General features: G+C 39.9%; 1 protein-coding gene across 10 annotated transcripts in view; it reads right to left on the bottom strand.

Moving 5' to 3' along the window:
* Positions 1 to 23,909, bottom strand: part of MRPL39 (mitochondrial ribosomal protein L39) — a 239,861-nt gene that overhangs the window by 123,545 nt on the left and 92,407 nt on the right. For 5 of the 10 annotated variants that reach the window (XM_077995881.1, XM_015133078.3, XM_077995880.1 and 2 more), the window contains one exon: positions 6,794 to 6,901. The exons of 4 other annotated variants lie outside the window; for them this stretch is intronic. In XM_077995881.1, the coding sequence (XP_077852007.1) occupies positions 6,841 to 6,901 (61 nt within the window). In that variant the 3' untranslated portion in view covers positions 6,794 to 6,840. Of the gene's footprint in view, positions 1 to 6,793; positions 6,902 to 14,888; positions 16,628 to 23,909 lie in introns of those variants that run through there. One more of the 10 variants, XM_077995884.1, reaches the window with a different exon arrangement.

The raw sequence follows: 23,909 nt of genomic DNA, 5'->3' as shown, positions 1-23,909 counted from the left end.
AACCCAGAGAGCCTGACTCAAGAACCTGACTCATCCTTCACCAGTTTTCTATTTTACTCATCTATAAAATACACAGGTTGGACAGACATCTTCCCACCCTGAATGTCCCTGACATTTACTGCCATTACCTTTTCTGTCTTTTCAGAGATGAAATGCTCATCTTCAGGGCTCTGATTTTGACAAAATTATCTCCATTTCTCTGTTATTCCTCTGTGGAAGATGAAGCACCTCCTCTACTCTATTTACTTTTGTGAGTCATTCACGGACAGCACACTGTTTAGCTTGATGATTATCGTTGAGTGTTTGCCACCCTCTTAAAATGAATGTAAAGTTAATTTAATCCACAAGTCTAAGCTACAATATTTTCCTCAATATTCATCACTTCAAATTTGTCTCTTGTCAGAAACTGATGACTCTTAAATCAAATCCTATATTTTTGAAATACTGAAGCTTCAACTATTCTCTCTCTAGCTCCTCTTTCTCTTCCAAGTACAACCTTCAATTAGAAGAATCTATTAACACCCTACATTTAGTTTCCCACCCCAGACTTCAAAGTCACCAGAGGCACATTGCACTTTACTTCCTGTTACTGTTATTTGTTTTCATGTGAGATACATGCTGACTTTGTCCAACTATAATTATTTGGAACCCTAGTCACATACTCCTAAACAATTGTTTTTTTCAATATTATTTAAGTTCTTCGCTCAACTTTTTGTTATATAACGAAGTGGGCTGATGAGTTTTAGCAGACTCTCCATCCCAATTTAGACATGACCATGAAAAATCAGCACATCTCATGAATGGCCACCTTGAGTCTGCTATGGGCCATCCACAACCCTCACCTTCAGAGCTGCCATCACAATTCTTGACCTCCTGGAAACTGTAGCATACTCCTCCTCCAGTGCAATATCCATTGGTCTTTCTTTTCATTTGTGAGCTAGAAAGTGTATCTTATTTTTTGAAGGTACAGATTCACATACATTAGATGAACCAGGGAACTGATGGATAGCTCTACCAAGTTCTGATAGGTTTTTTAATCTAATAATAACTGTCTTTAATTGACAAATCATAGTTGTATACATTTATGGGGTATAATGTGATGTTTCTATATGTGTATAGCATGTGGAATAATTAAATCAAGCTAATTACCATATCCATCATTTCACCACCTATCATTCTTCATGATGAGATATTTGAAACTTGCTCTCTCATTTTGTAATATGTAAGACATTCTTATTGATTTATGGACACCTTGGTGTGCCACAAATTTCAAAATCATGTTTTCTTTTGTTTTGCAATATTTTCTCAATCGACATTAATATTTAATACACTAATAACAGGATCTTCTTGTTTTTTATTTCCTTCTGACTAAATCATCATGCCAAATTTTCTCTAATGTACATAATGGTCAGTAAAAATAGCTAATACATGTTTACCAAAGACATGCACTAGAACATTTAACATAGCACTACTCATAAGTGCTCCAAACTGGAAACTACTCAAATGCCTGTCAACAATGCAATAGGATAAATAGATTGTGGTATATTCATACAATGTAATATAATAAGAATGAACAAGCTTAAGTACATGCAACAATAAGGATGAATCTCACAGACATAATTGGAGTGAAAGAGGCCTGACACAAAAGAATAAAACTCCCTGCTTCCATTTCTATAAAAGATAAAACAAGAGGCTGGGTGCGGTGGCTCACACCTGTAATCCCAGCACTTTGGGAGGCCAAGGTGGGCAGATCACCTGAGGTCAGGAGTTCAAGACCAGCCTGACCAACATGGAGAAACCCCGTCTCTACTAAAAATACAAAATTAGTCGGGCATGGTGACACATGCCTGTGATCCCAGCTACTCAGGAGGCTGAGGCAGGAGAATCACTTGAACCCAGTAGGCAGAGACTGCAGTGAGCCAAGATTGTGCCATTGCACTCCAGTCTGGGAAAAAAGAGTGAAACTCTGTGTCCCGCCCGCCCCCCCTCCAAAAAAGTGAAGACAAATCAATGCTGTTGGGAGTCAGGATGGTGGTTACTCCTGAGGTTTGGGGATAGTGCCCAGAAGGAACAAAAGTGGTCTCTAGGTACTGGACACGTTCTGTTCTTCATCTGAATGCTGATTACATGAGAGTAATCAGTTTGCAAAAACTCAGTGAATTCTACACTTTAGGAAATATACATTTTCTGTATACATTTTAGGCTTTAATTTTAAAAATTTAATAAACTAAACAAAAACAAAATAAGACAAAAGTTCCCATCATCACTAATCATCAGAGAAATGCAAATGAGAAAACCACAATGAGATATCATCTCATACCAGACAGAATGGCTATTATTAAAAAGTCAAGGGCCAGGCACAGTGGCTCATGCCTATAATCCCAGCACTTTGGGAGGCCGCGGCAGGCAGATCACCTGAGGTCGGGCGTTTGAGACCAGCCTGACCAACATGGAGAAACCCCCATCTCTACTAAAACTACAAAATTAGCCGGGCATGGTGGTGCATGCCTGTAATACCAGCTACTTGGGAGGCTGAGGCAGGAGAATTGCTTGAACCCAGGAGGCAGAGGTTGCCATGAGCCGAGATCGTGTGTCATTGCACTCCAGACTGGGCAACAAGAGTGCAACTCTATCTCAAAAAAGAAAAGTCAAAAAACAACAGATGTTGGTGAAGTTGTGGAAAAAAGGGAATGCTTATATACTGTTTGTGGGAATGTAAGTTAGTTCGGCCACTGTGGAAAGCTATTTGGAGATTTTTCAAATAACTTAAAACAGAACCACCACTCAAGCCAACAATTCTATTACTGGGTATATATCCAATGGAAAACATAATTCTACCAAAAAGACACATGCACTCATATGTTCATCACAGCACAATTCACAATAACAAAGACATGGAGTCAACCTAGGTGCCCACCAACGGTGGCTTGGATGAAGAAAACGTGGTACATATACACCATGGAATACTACGCACCCATAAAAAAGAAATATCATGTCCTTTGCAGCAACACAAATGCATCTAGAGGCCATTATTCTAAGCAAACTAACACAGGAACAGAAAACCAAATACCACATGTTCTCACTTGTAAGTGGGAGCCGAACTTTGGGCACTCATGGACATAAAGATGGCAACAATAGACACCAGGAATTACATGATGTGGGAGGGAGGGAAGAAAAGGTTGAAAATCTGTTGAGTACTATTCTCAGTACCTCAGTGATGAGATGAATCAGCATCATGCAATATACTCAGGTAACAAACTAATAGTTAACCTTTATTAAGTACTTGCTTTTTACCAGGTGATATTTATCCATGTAATTTGTACGTGCTAACTCATTTAATCTATAGTAATGGAACCCAAAATTCTAGTACAGACAATCTGATGCTGTTCTCTGGAGCAGACTATTGGTTTAAATGCTGGCTCAGTTCATTTCTAGGTATTTTGTTTTTGTTTTTGTTTTTTCTGGGTTTTGTTCTTTTGTTTTCACTTTGTTATTTCTCAGTTTACTTTTTATAAAATGAAGGCGATAATAGTAGCTACTTCATAGGTTAGTGGCAAGGATTAAACACGAAAATACTTACAAAGTGCTTACTATAATGCCTAAAACATAGTAGATGCTCAATAAATCTTTACTAAATTATAGTTTCTGTCTTATCTTGCCTAGAAATAGGCATCATTTGTAAACAGAAGCATTGCAAAATAGTCCACAACCTCTTTCATGTTCATATATTAGAAACTAAATAAAAGAGAGCAGCATATCATGTTTCCCACAGGAATGAATGAATGAATTTTACGCTAGAGAAGAATGTCATCCTAGCAAGTGGAAGATGGTGATTAGATAATGGTAAGAATGCATGCAGACAAATTTAAAACAACCAAAATACACATCTTGGTCATCAGCATAAGGTTTTCTGGAAAAAAAAAGATCAAGATAAAGGAATAAGTGCAATTATGCTCCTCTCTGAATCCTGACATTTGTGACACCTGTGTATTTCTGTTGTTGTTGTTGTTTTGAAATGGAGTCTCACTCTGTCGCCCAGGCTGGAGTGCAGTGGCGGGATCTCAGCTCACTGCAAGCTCTGCCTCCAGGGTTCCCGCCATTCTCCTGCCTCAACCTCCCAAGTAGCTGGGATTACAGGTGCTCGCCACCAAGCCCAGCTAATTTTTTTGTATTTTTAGTAGAGACAAGGTTTCACTGTGTTAGCCAGGATGGTTTCGATCTCCTGACCTTGTGATCTGCCGGCCTCGGCCTCCCAAAGTGCTGGGATTACAGGCGTGAGCCACCGCGCCCGGCCAACACCTGTGTATTTTCACATGCATCACAGATGTCAGTGTAGTTTTGACTGCTGACTTAGAGGCAGAATGCCTAGATTCAAATCACAGCTACCTATAGCACCTGGGAAAATCACTTCTTCCTTCCTGCTTTCTCACTGGCATAATAAGGATGATTTTAATAGTACCCACCTTATAATTGAAGGTTTTAAGCAGTTAATATTTGTAAAGGACTTTGAATGCTTAGCATATAGAAAGCATTAATAGCTAGCAATAAAATATAATAAGTTAAATATCCAAGGTTTACTCTGAACAAAATTATAAATTCAAAATTTTGTTCAATTTTTCCTCAGTTTTCTTCAAAGTGCATCCACCTCTTTCTCTCCAGGACTCGAATGCACACAACTTAGCCCCTGGTAATTCAAAGCCCTCCCTGAAGAGTACTCCATCCAGGCTTCTCCCCATCATAGATCCTCTCCTTTGAATCTTTACAAAATTTACTTGTGCTATGTTTCATTTCACTTAATGTGAAAAAAAAAAGTGTAATCCTTTCTAATAGGTAATAATGAGTGAATATTTTCAGATAACCTTTCTGATTTTAACAGAGCCTTCTGAATTCTGCTTTAAGCCTAGTGAAGTGACACAGTGGTATAAATTTCCAGCACTATATTTGCCAACTGAGAGATGTTTTCAATCAGAAAAATATTGTCATTCTCAGTCACAACAATTATATGACTGCCCACTCTACTCTGAATATTTAGGAGCTGTAAATTGCAAAATAGAAAATAATTCTCTTTTCTACTCTTTCATGTCCAAATAAAGGGAAAAAATGGAGAACTAAAAGAAGGAATATGTTATGATTCTTCTGTTGGAATTTAATTTCCCCTGGGAATGGCCAGGAAGCTGCTATGTGCAAGCCATCCTCCTCTATTTTGAAAAACTCTATATTTCCCAATACTCTGTAAGCCATTGAGATAGTTCCTTCCCCAACCCCCACCTTGAATTTCCCTTATTGATTCCAGGGGCAACCACATGGTACACATGCAAATATGTACACAAGTGTGCACACTCCCATGAACACATATGCATAGGCTGTATTGCCATCCCTATGCCAGCATATAGCATATTTCCTCAAAACAAACAAACAAAAAAAAAACTAGTTCTGATGCCCAAAATGCAGAATCTGAATCTTAGTGGCAGCCCTGGAATTACAAAAAAAAGAAATTAATTAAAAACAGAGACCAGTCTCAGTTATAGAATGCCAAGTTTCATTGATAACACAATGTATAGGCATCACAGAAGTAAATAAAGTGGGTCAGTTTTGATGGCTGATGCCTGTAATTCCAGAATTTGGGGAGGCCAAGGCAAGAGAATTGCTTGAGGCCAGAAGTTCAAGACCAGCTTGGGAAACATAGTGAGATCCTGTCTCTACAAAAAATTAAAAAGTAGCCAGGCTGGTGGCTCGCACCTGTAGTCCCAGCTACTCAGGAGGCTGAGGTAGGAGGACTGCTTGAGCCCAAGAGGTCAAGGCTGCAGTGAATTGTGATTGTACCACTGCACTGCAGCCTAGGTGATAGAGTGAGACTCTGTTTCAAAAAAAAAAAAAAAAAGTAAGTAAAGTAATATCCCAAGCTCAGTTCAGAAGAGCAGCTACCCCCAGTAGTACGCTATTGCAACCATCTGAATGACTCACTTAATCTGCACTTGTACTTTAGTGCAAAGTGGCAGTGGGAGTGTAATCAGTAGACAGAAGTGAGTCTCTGACTGTAGGAAATTATTGAGTGGTGGTTAACCCCAAGGGTCCAAATCCCTGACCTTCTTCCTCCAAAGGCATCTGGCCTGCTGAACACTGACAATGGCATAGACCCATTAGGGTTTAACACCCTCCCACTGGATCAGGGTGTTCCAGGCATTTTCTGGCACTGGATATTCCCCCAAAATGGCAACATCAATACATCCAGATAGAACCAATGCCAACTTTTCCTAGAACACACATACCAGTCATGGGGCGGGGAAGGAATGTATATTCTTGCCGTCACAAAATCACAAAAAGATGACTGGGGATTGGTTTCAAGCTGTATCTGATGATGCAAACCCACACTAATCAATGACTCAGAAAGTCTCACATACAAGTGATTGCTCATGCACAGAAAAGCATTTCCAAGGGAGCTGAATCCATTGAGACTGGAGGATAGATCAGCACATCCAATATAGATCTTTCTCCTTCCTTTGATCTCTGGGCAGAAAGGATTGTTTAACATACTTTTTAAGCTTCTTCAATATTTGAGAATTCTTATGGATAACCTACACATGGGTACCCGCTAATCACTAGATTAGACTAGATTCAATTCCCAGTGTGGCCAGGTGGGCTCATTAGACAAGAGCCAAATGTTATCAATCTCACATAGCACAGTTAATGCCTCCACACTGACCAGGCAATCTGTCTTGCTCAGTCTCCTAATTCCTCCCGGCAGAAGTCCACAAGTACTCCTTGGCCCCACTCAACACATTTATACACAAACCTCAGTGCCTCCCACACATTTGCTCTTCCATCCAGCCCAAAAGAGTCTCACTCTTGTGGATGTCTGTAACGTGAAGAGAAGTACAGGATAGGACTCTGGCTGCTGAACCTGTGCAGAAAAGAAAAAATCGAGTTGAATTCCTGCACACCCATGGCTCAAGGCAGTACTGCCCATGACCTGGACAAGAGGTCCCCCTGTTCTGTGCCCTGTGCTCACTCTAGCACCCTTCCTGCCACACTCCTCACCAGAAAGCAAGAAGCCTATGGAGTCAAACTTGCTCATGTGGAAGCTGTGCCTCCTCTTGTAGACCCTGCTCTGGGAATCTGGACCCTGGATTTTCCTGCCCAGGCATCGTTGAACCCGCTTCCAAGGCTGGAATGGAATGTTTCACCAGGTGTGCCTCCTAAAAGTGGATGACACTGGCCATCTGCCCATCCAGGGCCAGAGGAGTGGCTAAGGAACTGCTGTATTTAAGGACTATGGACACAGCTCTGGAGTATGACCTGGAGTGTCCATACACATAGAGGCAGACCTCTCTCAGTACAAGAGGAGCCTAGTGGTGGGGAGAAAGGGGAAAAGGCAGGGTCCGGGCTCAGTTTTCCCCAAGCTGCCACATTTTATCAGAGAACTCTGAGAAGCTTGAGAGTCATAAATTTGCACATAGCCTCCTAGGTCAATATAAAGGTATATTTGTCAAGATAAGAGAACAGAACAGATTCTATTTAACGGATTACTAGTTTGAGTTATAATTTTAAAATATTTAAATATATGACTTGTGGGCCTCAACATGTACTCTTGTTCTGAAGACAATATTGGGCCAGAACTGCTGAAATGTATATTTGTTTAATGTTATTTTTTCTTCAGAAACCAACTTCTGCAGGGGATCTATTTCGAAGAAGTCTCAAGTTCGCAATAAAACTCTTTAAACCTAGGGCCAACAACATTGCTCTTCAAAACAACATAATGGACACTTCGCAAATGAACACATACATGCAGCCAACAAACATATGAAAAAAAGCTCAATATCACTGATCATTAGAGAAATGCAAATCAAAACCACAATGAGATACCATCTCACACCAATCAGAATGGCTATCATTAAAAGTCAAAAAACAACAGATGCTGGCGAGGTTGTGGAGAAAAAAGGAATGGGATTAAGAAAATGTGGTATGTATATGCCATGGAATACTATGCAGCCCTAAAAAGGAATGACATCATGTCCTTTGCAGGAACATGGATCGAGCTGGAGGCCATTATCCTTAGCAAATTAATGCAGGAATAGAAAACCAAATACTGCATGTTCTCACTTATAAGTGGGAGCTAAATAATGAGAATAAATGGACACATGGAAGGGAACACCACACACTGGGGCCTGTCAGAAGGTAGGGAGTGGGACAAGGGAGGGCATCAAAGAGAATAGCTAATGGGTGCTGGGCTTAATACCTAGGTGATGGAAACCACCATGGCACACGTTTACTTATGTAACAAACCTGCACATCCTGCACATGTACCCCTGAACTTCAATTTTTAAAAAATAAAATAAAAATATAAAAGTAACAGGATTAAAAAAAATACCATGATGCCCAATAAGCACCATTTCCCTCAATCCTTATACGTGATGTGCCTCAGGCAATCTCCAGTACTCAATTCTGAATCAGCCACATTCTCTGATATCCCAACCCTTGTGTCACATTCTAAGACTCCACTGATATCAAATGCAATTGAATAAAATAAATTCCCATTGTTCTGTGCACCACACAAACATAGATTGACAGGAATAAAATGAATAATCATGTCCACTTTCCACTCCTGCTCACTCCCATGGAGGAGCAATATGCTATTTAAAATCCTAATAAACTCCCAGTTTATACGAAACTCAAGGTAACAAGTAAGAAAGAAATACTAAAAAGGTTAGCTGAGTGGATTTACACTAGAAAGAGTAGAGACATGAAATGATGAATTGGAAAGGAAGCAGGGGAATATGAGAAAAACAACTTCAGAGCCAGAATTTGGTGATGGGGTCTGGGCAGAGTTGGGAGTGAGAGAGGAGGGAGATTTGGGAGCAGCTGCAACATGTATGAACTACTGAGAAAGATATGCTGTAGTGGATTAAAGATGGCCATAAAGATTGCTACTACATCTACCAAGAGGAAGAGTGTCAGTCCACTCCTGCTGCTATAACCAAGTACTTTAGACTGAGTTGTTGAGTAGTTTATACACAACAGAAATTTATTTCTCACAGTTCTAAAAACTGGAAAGTCCAAGATCAAGATGCTGGCAGATTTAATGTTTGGCAACGGCCCATTCCTTATAGACAGTGTCTTCTTTTCATGGGAAGGAAAGGACAAATGCTGTGTCCTCACATGAGGAAAGGTGGAAAAAAGGGACCATGGCTTTCCCTTCAACCTCTTTTATAAGAGAACTAATCCACAAAGTGCCACCTTCATAACAATCATTTTCCAGAAGGGCCTACCTCTTAATACTGTCACATTGGGTCTCAGATTCCCACCTGAATTTTGGAGGGACACATTCAGACCATAGCAAAGGGTATCCTTCAGCTCCTTTAACTCTGAGATAGCTTGGAGACTTGCTTTGGCCAATAGAATGTGAGGGAAGTGATGCTATGTAACTTCTGAAAGTGGGCCTAAAGAGATCTGAAAGTGCCTTTTTCATGTACTTGGAGGGCTCCCTCTTAGAACTGAGCTCCCATGCTGTGAGAAGCTCAAGCCTCGTTGAGTAGCCATAGTAAGGAAAACTGAGACATTCTGATGGACCATCTCAGTTGTGCTGCCAACTGCCAACCATGGGAATGAGCCATCTTGGGTGTTCCAGCCCAAATGAGCCTCCAAAAGACTACAGCCCCAGCCAACAGCACAAGAACTGAAACCACCCAATTGATCTCATCAACCCACAGAATTGCAACAGATAATAGCCAGTGATTGATATTTTCAGTCACTGATTCAAGGGTGGTTTGCTACACAGCAATAGATAAGATGAAAAGATGGGGAAAAAGGATTTTAAGACATTTCACTGCGCATTATGGATATATTCTCTTTATTGTGTGTTCTCAAGAGATTATAAGAAAATTAATTTTCTTTTCAATTATTTCTGCACATCAGCTTAGCATTGAGATGAAGTGGATAAAGACACATAGGTTTCTTATAGAATATACATGTAATGCCAACCGGAAGTTCTGAAATAATTTGCACCGAAATCATGCTTTTCATTCTCATGCAATAAAATCTAGATTTTCATGCTAACATTCAAAATAATTTTTTAAAAAAAATACAGCAAAGTTAAAAAGAAAATATACCTTGGGGAAAAATCTGCAATGACTCATAAAATTTGAAATAACTAAAAATTGTCAAAATTCCATGGCTAGCTCCGTATTTCTCTCCAAAGACCACTACCCACCAACCCTTTAACTGTAAACCATGTGGAAACTAAGGATCTCCAAATGGTATACTATCCTTAACAGAACACCCAGATTCAGCATCTAGACCTACTATAAAGATCTGTTAACAAAACCTGGGCTCCTACTCAAAGAACCACAAGTTAACATGTTTGAGAGAGGTTTAAAGCACTCAGAGCCATCCCATTTTAGTTCAGGTGACCATCGTACACTGTGGGATTCCTTCCTCTCTAACCAATCATTTTGGCTTGGAAATACCCACAGCTGCTGTGAGTCAGTTCTCTTTAACAACAATGTGCAATGCTACCAAGTTTGGATGAGTGGGGTTGTTACTTTCTATATGCAATTTAGATCTTCAGTATATTTGCATCCTAGACTATCCCACCTGCACAGTTTAAAGATATATAACTTTAGTCATAGCAGAGCCAGATAAGCACTTAGCCACACTGTATTAGTCCATTTTCATGCTGCTAATAAAGACATACCCAAGACTGGGTAATTTATAAAGGAAAGAGGTTTAATTGATTCACAGTTCCTCATAGCCGGAGAGTCCTCAGGAAACTTATATCATGGCAGAAAGGGAAGCAAACATGTCCTTCTTTACATGGTAACAGAAAGGAGAAGTGCAGAGTGAAGCTGGGAAAGCCCTTTCTAAAACCATCAGATCTTGTGAGAACTCACTATCATGAGAACAGCATGGAGATTTGGGTGGGGACACAGCCAAACCACATCCTTCCACCCCTGGCCCATCCCAAATCTCATTACCTCACATTTCAAAACCAATCATACCTTCCCAAGAGTCCCCAAAGTCTTAACTCATTTCAGCATTAACTCAAAAGACCACAGTCCAATGTCTCATCTGAGACAAGGCAAGTCCCTTCTGTCTATGAGCCTGTAAAATCAAAAGCAAGTTAGTTACTTCCTAGATATAATGGGGATACAGGTGTTGGGTAAATACACCCATTCCAAATAGGGCAAATTGGCCAAAACAAAGTGGCTACAGGCCCCATGCACATCCAAAATCCAATGAGGAAGTCAAATCTTAGAGCTCCACTATGATCTCCTTTGACTCCATGTCTTAAGAGGTGGACTCCCACAGCCTTGAGCAGTTCTGCCCCCATGACTTTGCAGGGTATGCCTCCTTCCTGGCATCTTTCATAGCCTGGCATTGAGTGCCTTCAGTTTTTCCAGGTGCATGGTGAAAGCTGTCAGTGGATCTACCATTCTGGGGTCTGGAGGATGGTGACCCTCTTCTCACAGCTCCACTAGGCAGTGCCCCAGTATAGACTCTATGTGGGGGCTCTAACCCCATGTTTCCCTTTTGCACTGTTCTAGCAGAGGTTCTCCATGAGGGCCCTGCCCCTGCAGCAAACTTCTGCCTGGGCATCCAGGCATTTCCATACATCCTCTGAAATCTAGGCAGAAGTTCCAAAACCTCACTTCTTAACTTCTGTGCACCTGCAGGCTCAACACCACGTGAAAGTTGCCAAAGCTTGGGGCTTCCACCCTCTGAAGCAACATCTTGAGCTGTATCTTGGCCCCTTTTAGTCATAGCTGGAGTGGCTGGGACACAGCGGACCAAGTTCCTACACTGCATACAGCAGAGGGACCCTGGGCCCAGCACATGAAAGCGTTTTTTCCTATTACTCTTCCAGGCCTGTAATAGGAGGGTCTGCCACAAAGGTCTCTGACATGCCTTGGAGACATTTTCCCCATTGTCTCGGTTATTAACATTCAGCTCCTCATTACTTATGCAAATTTCTGCAACTGGCTTAAATTTCTCCTGAGAAAATGAGATTTTCTTTTCTATCACATTGTCACGCTGCAAATTTTCCAAACTTTTTGTTTCCCTTTTAAAACTGAATACCTTTAACAGCTCTTAAGTCACCTCCTGAATGCTTTGCTGCTAGAAATTTCTTCCACCAAATACCCTAAATCATCTCTCTCAAATTCAAAGTTCCACAAATCTTTAGGGCAGGGGCAAAATGCCTCTAGTCTCTTTGCTAAAACATAAAAAGAGTCACCTTTGCTCCAGTTCCCAACAATTTCCTCAACTCAATCTGAAAGCACCTCAGCCTGGACTTTACTGCCCATGTCACTATCAGCATTTGGGGCAAAGCCATTCAACAAGACTCTAAGAAGTTCCAAACTCTCCCACATTTTCCTGTCTTCTTCTGAGCCCTCCAACCTTTGCCTGTTACCCAGTTCGAAAGTCGCTTTCACATTTTTGGGTATCTTTTCAGCAGCTCCCTACTCTATTGGTACCAATTTACTCTATTAGTCCATTTTCACACTGCTGATAAAGACATATCTGAGACTGGGCAATTTACAAAAGAAAGAGATTTAGTGGACTTACAGTTCCATGTGGCTGGGGAGGCCTCACAATCATTGTGGAAGGTGAAAGGCACATCTCACATGGCGGTAGACAAGAGGATTTGTGCAGGGAAATTCCCATTTTTAAAACCATCAGCTCTTATGAGCCTCATTCACTACCATGAGAACAGCATGGGAAAGACCCGCCCCCATGATTCAATTACCTCCCACCAGATTTCTCCCACAACATGTGGGAATTACTTATGAGATTTGGGTGGGGACACAGCCAAACCACATCACCCTCTTCTCACAGCTCCACTAGGCAGTGCCCTAGTGGGGATTCTGTATAGGGGCTCTCACCCCACATTTCCCTTCCACACTGCCCTAGCAGAGGTTCTTCATGATGGCCCCACCCATGCAGCAAACTTCTGCCTGGACATCCAGATTTCCACACATCCTCTGAAATCTAGGTGAAGGTTCCCAAACATCAATTCTTGACTTCTGTATGCCTGCAGGCTCAACACCACATGGAAGTTGCCAAGGCTTGGGGCTTGCACTCTGTGAAGCCATGGCCTGAGCTATTCCTTTGCCCCTTTTAGCCATGACTGGAGCAGCCGGGATGCAGGGCACCAAGGCCCTAGGCTGCATACAGCTGGGGGGCCCAGCCCACAAAACCATTTTTTCCTCCTAGGCCTCCAGGCCTATGATGGGAGGGGCTGCCATAAAGGTGTCTGACATGTACTGGAGATATTTTCTCCCATTGTCTAGATGATTAACATTTGGCTCCTTGTTACTTATGCAAATTTATGCAGTGGGCTTGAATTTCTCCCCAGAAAATGGGTTTTTCTTTTCTATTGCATTGTCAGACTATCTGCCAGATGGAAGAAATTTATCTAGAGATGATTTCCCTAAAACGCCTCTCTCAAGTTCAAAGTTCCACAGATCTCTAGGGTAGGGACAAACTGTCACCAGCCCCTTTGCTAAAGCATAACTACAGTCCAGTTCCCAACAAGTTCCTCATCTCCATCTGAAACCATCTCAGCTTGGACTTTATCTTTCATAGCATCATCAGCATTTTGCTCAAAGCCATTCAACAAGTCTCTAGGAGGTTCCAAACTTTTCCACATCTTCCTGTTCTGAGCCCTCTAAGTCTCTAGAAGTTCCCAACTTTCCTACATTTTTCTTTTTCTGAGCACTCCAAACTCTTCCAACCTCTGTCTGTTACCCACTTCCCAAGGCCCTTTCACATTTTCCCTTATCTTTACTGTAGCACCCCACTCCTGGTACCAATTTACTGGATTAGTCTGTTCTCATGCTGTTAATAAAGACATACCAGAGGCTGGGCATGGTGGCTTACACCTGTAATCCCAGGACTTTGGAAGGCCAAGGTGGGTGGACCAACAGAGGTCAGGAGTCCAAGATCAGCCTAAAAATATTAAAATATTAGCCAAGCCAGGATGAAAGAGCGAGACTGCATCAAAACAAACAAACAAAAAAAAACAAACAAAAAACAAAAAAACAAACAAACAAACAAAAAAGACATACCAGAGACTGGGTAAGACTGGGTAACTTATAAAGGAAAGAGGTTTAATTGACTCGCAGAGTTCCTCATCACTGGGGAGGCCTCAAAATCATGGTGGAAGGCTAATGAGTAAGCAAAGCCACATCTTACATGGCAGCAGGCAACACAGCTTGTGCAGGGGAACTCCCATTTATAAAACCATCAGATCTCATGAGACTTGTTCACTACCATGAGAACAGTATATGGGAAACAGCCCCATGATTCAATGATCTCCATCTGGCCCCCCCTTGACACATGGGAATTATTACAGTTCAAGGTGGGATTTGGTAGGGGACACAGCCAAACCATATCACACATCTTCTTTCAAGCAGAAATTGTGGGTTTACGGCTGAATCAATGTATTTGTCCACCCATCAGATGAACTACTTGGTGGTATTACAGAAAATATAGTCTCTCTTCTCCATGAGCAGAATGGCTGTGTCCCCAGCTGCAGAGTTTCTAGATCCTGACCCAAACTTCATGGTCCACAGGAATCATCTGGAGTTTAGAAGATCCAGACACTGCCTCATGTACTGATTTCTGCAAAAATGAACTAATCATTTCCTCATTCACCTCCAGGAAAGCACCATCGATAGCTGGATCATATGTACTCCAACCACAAACTGAACTATCTCTTTGAATGGTAGAAACACCTCAATGAATAATGTAGGCTTTAACTAGAACCTTAGACACGGTACCAGAATAAGGCTCCTAATTTGGTTCCTCTTCAAATCAATTTTATTTAAATATTTGTTCAACATTCCCTTAGCAGGAATATGGAGATACTAAATTTCCATTCTCAAAAATTATGTAAAACATATATATAGTATGTTTTATTCAAGTGAGAAAATTTATTTATAAAATATATGAAACCATTTGCTATGTAAATAAAGTAAACCACATGTTCCTGGTAAATTGCACTACAGCATGCCTTAATTGGGCAACATGTATAAAGCCATCATTCATAGTACAGTTTCAATCAAGGAGTTAAGTCCAACAACTGATATAACTCGTTTGTCATCTGCTATATCAGTTAGGATTGCATTTGATTGAATGGCTTAATTATACTTTGGTGGCTTTTTTAAAATTACAAAGAGACTATGTACAGAGTGGCTTAAATTATTAAAGTATTATGATTAATCCTGATCTCCCATTGACTTGTACTAAATCGCTGCCCTGCTCTGTGTCCCGAGGCTGACCTTCATGGTAGCTTTACTCAAGATCTTCTGCCCTCTGGCTTAGGTGGTGAAATGGTTAGGCTTTGTGTCCCTACCCAAATCTCATCATGAATTGTAATCCCCAGATATTCAGGAAGTGACCTGGTGAGAAATGATGGGATTATGCGAGTGGTTTCCTTCATGCTGTTCTCATAATAGTGAGCGAATTCTCACGACATATCGATGGCTATAGTGTTTGGCAAGTTCCTCCTTCGCTCACTCTTCTCTCTCCTGCCACCACGTGAAGAAGGTCCTTGCTTTCCCTTTAACTTCAGCCATAATTGTAAGTTTCCTGAGGCCTCCTCAGCCATGTGGAACTGCGACTCAATTAAACCTTTTTCCTTTATAAATTACCCAGTCTCAGGTAGTATCTTTATAGCAGTGTGAGAATGGGCTAATAGAGGTAGGAAGAGAAATGATCACATATTGATCTCCCATAGTGTCTTCCCCACCACTCCCATGCCTCCTGCTCTTGTTGGCACAGCTATAATTCTGGCGATTACTTTCTTTTATAGCCACAAGTTACATGAGGCAGCTCGTCTTCTCTGACTCAAGTTCTTGCTGGCTCCAGTGAATACTGTTTCCCTCCTTAATCCTTCTCACTTACCGGCATTTCTGGTCCCTGGGTGTTGTATTATCTCTTGTTAGTTCCTACAATGGTTAATTTTATGTATCAATTTGGCTGGGCCATGGGATGCCCAGGTATTTGGTCAAAGTTTATTCCAGGTTTTCTGTGAAGGTGTTTCTGGATGAAATTAATATTTAAATCAGTAAACTGTGTAAAGTAGATTATCCTCCATAATGTGGGTGGCTCTCATCCAATCATTTGAAGCCCTGCATAGAACAAAAGACTGACCCTTCCCAAGGAACAGAGAATTCTCCTTCCTGACAGCCTTCAAGCTGAAACATCAGCCTTTTGTGGCTCTACAGTAGCCATCCAGCCTTTGGACTGGAACTGGGACACTGGCTCTGCAAACTTTGGACTTGCCAGCTTCCATAATTGTGTGAGCAATTCCTTATAATAAACCTCTTTTTAAAAATCTTCTATTGGTTCCATTTCTCTGGAGAACCCTGAAATATAGTTCCCTTATTCTTGTTACCATCTCTGTAAATAGTCTCTTCATTGAATTATTTTTTAAAGTATTTTGGTCCTTCACCTGTGTCTGCCAGAACACTACGTGATACATAAGGTTTTTCTTTTGTCTTCACAATGTTCAAAAGTAGGCAAGCAGGTTCAGCACAGAAGTCCATAGTGTTGCTCCTTCTGTCTCCCTATTTTGCCATCCTTGGCAAGTGACTTTCATTATCATACTTCCAGGATACTCCATGTTCTGGAAGAATAAAATGGAAAGAGACTGAGAGCTTTCTCCTACAAGGTGTTACTCAGAAATGTAATTTTATGCCACCACCTTGGGTGGCTGAGGTGGGAGGATCACTTGAGCTCAGGAGTTCAAGACCAGCCTGGGCAAAACAGTAAGACACTTCTCTACTAAAAATAAAAATAAAAAAATCAGCTGAGTGTGGTGGCATGCGCCTGCAGTCCCAGGTACTCAGGAAGCTAAGGCAGGAAGATCATTTGAGTCCAGGAGATTGAGGCTGCAGTGACTTATAACAGCACCACTGCACTCCAGCCTGGGCAACAGAGTGAGACCCTGTCTCTAAAAACAGCAACAACAAAAAAATGTAATTTTAACCACTGCTGCCTTCCCCCCAATATACTTTAGCCCATACTTTACTGTCCAAAATCATGCCCATGGTCACTCCTACCGGCAAGGGAGCTGAAGATATTGAGCATTTTGTTTTCCAGTCTTAAGACAGAGAAAGGCAAGGAATGAAGGAGCTAGTCGGGGTGTCAGATGGCTCACCCTCAACGCCTGCCACATTTGCTTTCCTTGAACCTCATATCCATTTTCCTCATTTGCTTTTCTTCAACCTCATATCCATTTTCCTCCTATGCCACCACTGCTCTCCTATGTCTTTTAACACATTTTCTAAAAAGGGAGAAAAAAACCTTTTCCCCGACCCAATTGCAAAATTATTTTCCTTTCTGCCATCATCCTTGACTTCTGATTCTGCATCACAAAAACCAAAACGCAAATTCTTCTATGACAGCAGCCCCCTTCGAAGGATGCAGAGAGAATATGATGGACCAGAGAAACCAGAATCTTCTTAGCAGATACAAGGAAATGAAAGTCTAGGAACACACAGACATTAATATTTTGCACGCCATTTTATCTGGTTTCAGAATTTCAGCTGCTGACAACCGCCAGCTCCAGACAACTATCAAGTGGCTGGTCTTAGAGCTGCTGACACCACCTGTAGTTACCTTGTATAATTTGCACTTACACATCACCAAAATTCTAAACAGAAATAAAAAAAAATACATAATATATGTACATTTGTATAATTTTTTATCTCAAAATTTCTAACATCATATGGTCACAAACGGCTACCTTGCCCCGCTAAGCATCATATCCATGTTCCAGACAGGTGTTGTTGAATAGAGGAAGCTCTCCCCCAGTTCCTGGGAAGATATTCAAATTTATACATTACCAATTATTACATACTACTAACTACTTGGGGTGTGGTCTGCAGACGTTTGAGTTAACTGGCACCAAAATTCCAATGGCAATTCGGTGACCCTATAATCAGCTCTCTAGGTAGTTGCTTCCTGTCCCTCAAGGAGTAAAAGACTATCCAAGAACAACAACAACAACAACAACAACAAAATCAGTATTCAGAGAGAAATGTAAGACAACCAGGGGAGAAAGATAGACCTTCGCTGTTGAATCATCTCTAACTTGTGATACACTTCCCAGACATCTCAGCCTTCCTTCAGTATTTCCCTCCTAGGAGCAGCCTCAATACTTAGATACTAAGCTGGACAGTTCAGTGGCACTGACCTGAAATATTCCGAGGTCAGCACTGCAAAAAGACTTCCTCTGTTTTCAAAGATCATTGCATTACTTTTAATATAATGACCTAAAAGATGTTTGGAAATTAGAGGACCAGAAGCCCTTTAGAAAAGGTGATGCTCTATTTTGTAAGTAAATATATGTTGATCTTCCCATCATAAATCTTTATATCACATTGTCTTAGTGTTTCTTAGAATGGTTGTTCTACTGAATACCAGAACATATCAAATAAGCATTCAACCTAAATAAATACTTTTGGATCATTTCTGTCAGTATTTTACATTTTCAGTCATATTTCATATGCCTAATCACAACCTTTGAGTTATGAATCAATTTAACATAATGCTTAATGCTTATTAAATTTAATAAACAATTGTTAATGTTGTAAGCCAGATAACTTCACTTTATAAACAGGAAAGAAGCCATGCTATTGGAATCCATACATATTCCTTCAAATCTGTACCTCAGTTTATTGTTTTTATGCCTACACACTTCAATTGTTACTAAAAACTAGCTGCTTTCTGTATATATACCATGCCACTCCTCCTTAAATCAATTGCAGCTTCTCTTGATTAACCAATGGTAGAATGATTCACTATGTCAATAAATATTCTGAATCCCAGAACAATATAGTGGATGTGGCAGACAGCTACTGAACATATTTAAACCTCATATGGCAGTTTAAAAAGGCACGTATCCTAAAGTGCATGTCAGTCTCGGGATAACAAAATTACAATGATTTCGTTTTCCTCACTTGAAATAGACATTTTAATGAAAGCACTTTCATGTATTAATAGGCAAATCTTTTCAGGCCACTGCCAAGACTCATTGCTTTGCAATCGCATACTGTTTTAGAGATCCTAGTCCACTACATTAAAACTGTGCTCATAAATGTTAAGCCTCCATAGTATATTTTATTTTATTTATTTATTTATTTATTTATTTTTATTTTTTTTTTATTATACTTTAAGTTCTAGGGTACATGTGGATAACGTGCAGGTTTGTTACAAATGTATACTTGTGCCATGTTGGCGGGCTGCACCCCTCAACTCGTCAGCACCCACCAACTCGTCATTTACATCAGGTATAACTCCCAGTGCAATCCCTCCCCCCTCCCCTGTCCCCGTGATAGACACATGCACACGTATGTTTATTGCGGCACTATTCACAATAGCAAAGACTTGGAATCAACCCAAATGTCCATCAGTGACAGACTGGATTAAGAAAATGTGGCACATGGCCGGGCGCGGTGGCTCACGCCTGTAATCCCAGCGCTTTGGGAGGCCGAGGCGGGCGGATCACAAGGTCAGGAGATCGAGACCACGGTGAAACCCCGTCTCTACTAAAAATACAAAAAATTAGCCGGGCGCGGTTGTGGGCGCCTGTGGTCCCAGCTACTCGGGAGGCTGAGGCAGGAGAATGGCGTGAACCTGGGAGGCGGAGCTTGCAGTGAGCCGAGATCGCGCCACTGCACTCCAGCCTGGGCGACAGAGCGAGACTCCGTCTCAAAAAAAAAAAAAAAAGAAAATGTGGCACATATACACCATGGAATACTATGCAGCCATAAAAAAAGGATGAGTTTGTGTCCTTTGTAGGGACATGGATGCAGCTGGAAACCATCATTCTCAGCAAACTATCGCAAGAACAGAAAACCAAACACCGCATGTTCTCACTCATAGGTGGGAACTGAACAATGAGATCACTTGGACTCGGGAAGGGGAACATCACATAGTATATTTTAAATGATGGGGAAGTATTTTCTCTTTAGAACTAGTTTCAACATTGAAAAATCATTTTTAATTTACAGGAAAAAGTATTACCAGAGAGCTTTCTCTAAGATTATATAAAGGCAAGACTATTCTTAGCCTCAAATTCAAGACTACTACCTTTCTGAATTCCAGTAGGAACTATAGTCCTACTGTAGGACTATTGACTATACTCTTAGTTCCACCATAAGATTGATTAGAACATTGAAAACAGAGCACTAACAAGTTTCTAATTCTTTGAAAAGGTAGCTGTAAAACCTTCAGCACACATGCCAGATGCCAAATACTCCCAACTATGGCCAAGTCATCAATTGCAACATTGAGTGCCCCCCGTGCAAAGAACAACATGGTATCATCCAATGGCCAAGTCATCAAGTGCAACATTGAGCGCCCCCCATGCAAAGAACAACATGGTATCATCCAAGACCAGTAAAAGCATACATTGTTAATGTGACTAGCACTTATATAGCACTTTCTTTGTGCCAGGTGTTATTATAAATGCTTTACATAAACTGACTCACCTAATCCCCACAAATAACCCTGTATGGTAAGAACTACTATTGTCCCTATTTTATGATGAGGAAGCCGGGTAAAGAGAAGTTAAGTAACTCTGCTCAGGGTCAACAGCTAGAACTTAGCAGTATGTCCTCAGAATCTGTGATATTATATAATACGCTGACCTAAGGAATATGCTCAACTATCAAGAAACTTAAAAATTCCACTGAAAAAAACCTTTCAGATGAAAGAGATGTGGGAATATTAGCAAGGTAATAGATTAGATTAAGGAAAAGTAAAGAAATGCTAAGTGACACACTATATTAATAAGAAAAGCATTGTGATCACAGAACACCCCAATTCTGTTTGCATTAGAGACAAAGGATGCAATTAATGCCTTTGATTAATATTCTCTTTAATTAATAGGAGTTCTGGGCTGTGATAAAATGTTTCAAACATTGTATCTGAGAGTTCTGAAGTTGCATGAAAGACTGGGATTGATTGATAAATAACAGGCTCAATTCTTCCCATGCGATGCGCTGACCAGCACAGCTATTCAGCTATTCCAGGAGGCAGCTCTCTGAGTTTGACCCAGCGGATCTGAGCAATTGTCTCGCTGTGCAGATAATGTCACAGGAATAAGAAGCTTCTGAAAGAGCTGCATGGTCTTGCTGACTATGCAGTAGCCATGAGATAAATGCCTCCAGATAAAACGACGAACTCTTCTGGGTTTGCTGGAGACTTTCTCTTAACTTTGAAAGTCCCACATTCCAGAAACCTCTCTTTCCTGGGAAAACTGGAACAGTTCGTCATCCTAGAGCTAGTGCTGTTTTGGCTGTGGGCGAAGCAGCTGGGGGTTGAGGCAAAGAACAGAGGCCTCAGAAAGACAGATTTATATCCCAATTCTGCCTCTGCCACTCACAATACAATCTGGGACAAGTCACTTACCCTCTCTGAGATCTCATTTTCGCTATCTGAAATATAATTGCCCCATTACTTTGACGGAGAAATAAATGAGAAACCATGAAAAGTTTCTGAAAAAGTCTGACATAAAATAGCTGCCCAGCGAATAGTAGGTGTTTGTACTATATTCCAGGAATTATAAAATCAAACCGTAACTATATAAGCAACTGTGTCTAGACAGGGGTTTTTTTTTCAATTTTCTCAAAGTGGGAAGAGGGGTGCATTTATGATACTGATTATTTCAGCTTTTAAAAAGTCAATTCATTTAATGGAATTTTTCTATCAAAAATTCGTGTTGACTCACGCCCAATGGTTGTAAGATCATGTTCTTTCAAAACTCCATTTATGAATAAAATTCAGATAGTCTTTTCTAAAGTTAATATTTAAGAATGTATTTACATTTGAAAAAAATTGAAAAAGTGAAAAGAGCATTTTCATTTCAGTGAAATTTTAGGAAGATAAAGGTCTGTGGAAACAAAATTATCCAAAATGTCCAATTACCTCAGTTACACTATAAGGTTCTTAAACTAACCTGGGTTTTTAGCTAACAAAACTCTGGTTTATACTAAGTATGTTTTAAAATTTTACTTAGAAGAGAATCAGTACATAATCTTATCCTTTAATATGGCCAGCTATGATAGGTTTCCCAGAAGAGATCCCTTAAATTCTGTAATTTTTACTTTTGTATAGATTTTTAAAATTCGTTTTTAAACAATTATTTTTGTGTCCTATGTTTTTCTCTAAATACCTACAAAAGTAAATATAATTTACTATACTTGAATTTTTAATTACATAAAAAGAAGGTATTTTGATTAATTAATTTCAAAATTCAATCTCTGATTATCTACTTTCTACTATAGAAAGGCTTTAATACACACTATCAAATACAGAGGAAAAAGTTAAGCATTCCACACTGGAATCTGTCTTACCTACCTAGAAAGTCTTTTGCTAAAGTATAACATTAAATAATAATTTTCAAATCTTACTAAAAATTTTCATTCCTAAAATAATATTTCTACTGTATTTTAGGAAGCATTTTATATTTAAGCCCATAAAATTGTCAGTTTATGACACGATACAATTTAGGTTGAACAGTTAAAAGATTCTGAGAAGGAAACTTGAATTGCTCCGAGAAAGTGTAAAATCCCATGTGTTACTAAAATCAAGGGACTGTCATGATAAAAATTTTCTGAATGCCTTGCAAGTTGGATACTTCATTTAAAAACTCCCCACCCACAATGTTCTCTGAAGCATATCTTAAAGCCCCAACCAACCCTTCCATTCCTTAGCAAATAATACATGTTGGTTTCTTTTTTGCAACATGTGCTTTCTTTAAAGTCAAATATATGACACTGAATCTTCAGACATTACAGGAAAGTGATTTAGATTCTTCTGGTTACTGCAACATAGCAAAAAAAAAAAAAAAAATTAAAAATCCCCTGTCTCTACTGCTCATGTTCCCTCTTAAATATCAACTCCTTAGAGATCCTGTTAATATTTTATAAAATAATGGATTGCCTTTTCCATTCACATTTCTTTATATTTCACATCGTGTCTTATTTTTTCTCTGCTCCCAGATTTCTGATAATTCTACAATCCATGAGATGAGTCCAAGTAATACATTCCGTAACTAATCTAAGCATTTGCAGCCACTGAATGTATCACCTGGACTCATCTTTACAGCATGTTTTTAATTGGGTAGAGAAGACTCTAAATAAAAGTCTTTCTCTTTCTAATATAATGCACTTGTAAAGAAGCACATTAGATCTGTTAAATAAATATTTACTAATTAAATTTGCTGTCAATGTTATAAGCGAATTACTTTACAAATGGCTGATCTGGAATTTCAGGAGCTGAAGTAACTTACTGATTCAAATATTCGTAAGCTGCGTTGTATTATCACAGTGCAGTTCAATCCACGAAACTGAACAAGAAAATCAAATTCACCTGAATGCCTAAGAGAGCTGATCATAAATCTGTAGTTACAGTTTTGATTCTTAGCAGAAAAAACAAAAATAACACAGATTGTTCCAACTATTCTCTATTCCCTAAATCTCAAGATTTCAAATTTTCACTACTATCAAATGCCACCTCACCACCACCAAACAGAATCTGTGTATTGAAGGAACACGGCCAAGTGGGTGGGTTTCGAAGAGATCATGTTTCAACACTTATTTTCATTTTCAAAGTTTACCTCTTTCCTGAATACTGTTTCACTGGCAAAACGAACTGAAAGTCCGTTAAAGATTTTATACCTTTCTACTTCCTGGCCACGAAATCTGGCCTTGGAGTCTTAGAGGTAGATAGTCATATTTAGAAGCTGATTTGTTGCAGTAAGACAATTTACATATTTCTAGATGTTTAATTTTTGTCTACAACAAATTTAAAGTTTAAAAATGTAACTAATAGGAATGAGCATTGCTTTGACTATTGAATTAAAGAGTAAAGTAGAATAGAATCAAATGGCTCATTTT

Source organism: Macaca mulatta, chromosome 3 (genome assembly GCF_049350105.2).
Source record: "Macaca mulatta isolate MMU2019108-1 chromosome 3, T2T-MMU8v2.0, whole genome shotgun sequence".
Classification (NCBI taxonomy): Eukaryota; Metazoa; Chordata; class Mammalia; order Primates; family Cercopithecidae; genus Macaca; species Macaca mulatta.
This window is presented reverse-complemented; position numbering and strand designations above follow the sequence as displayed.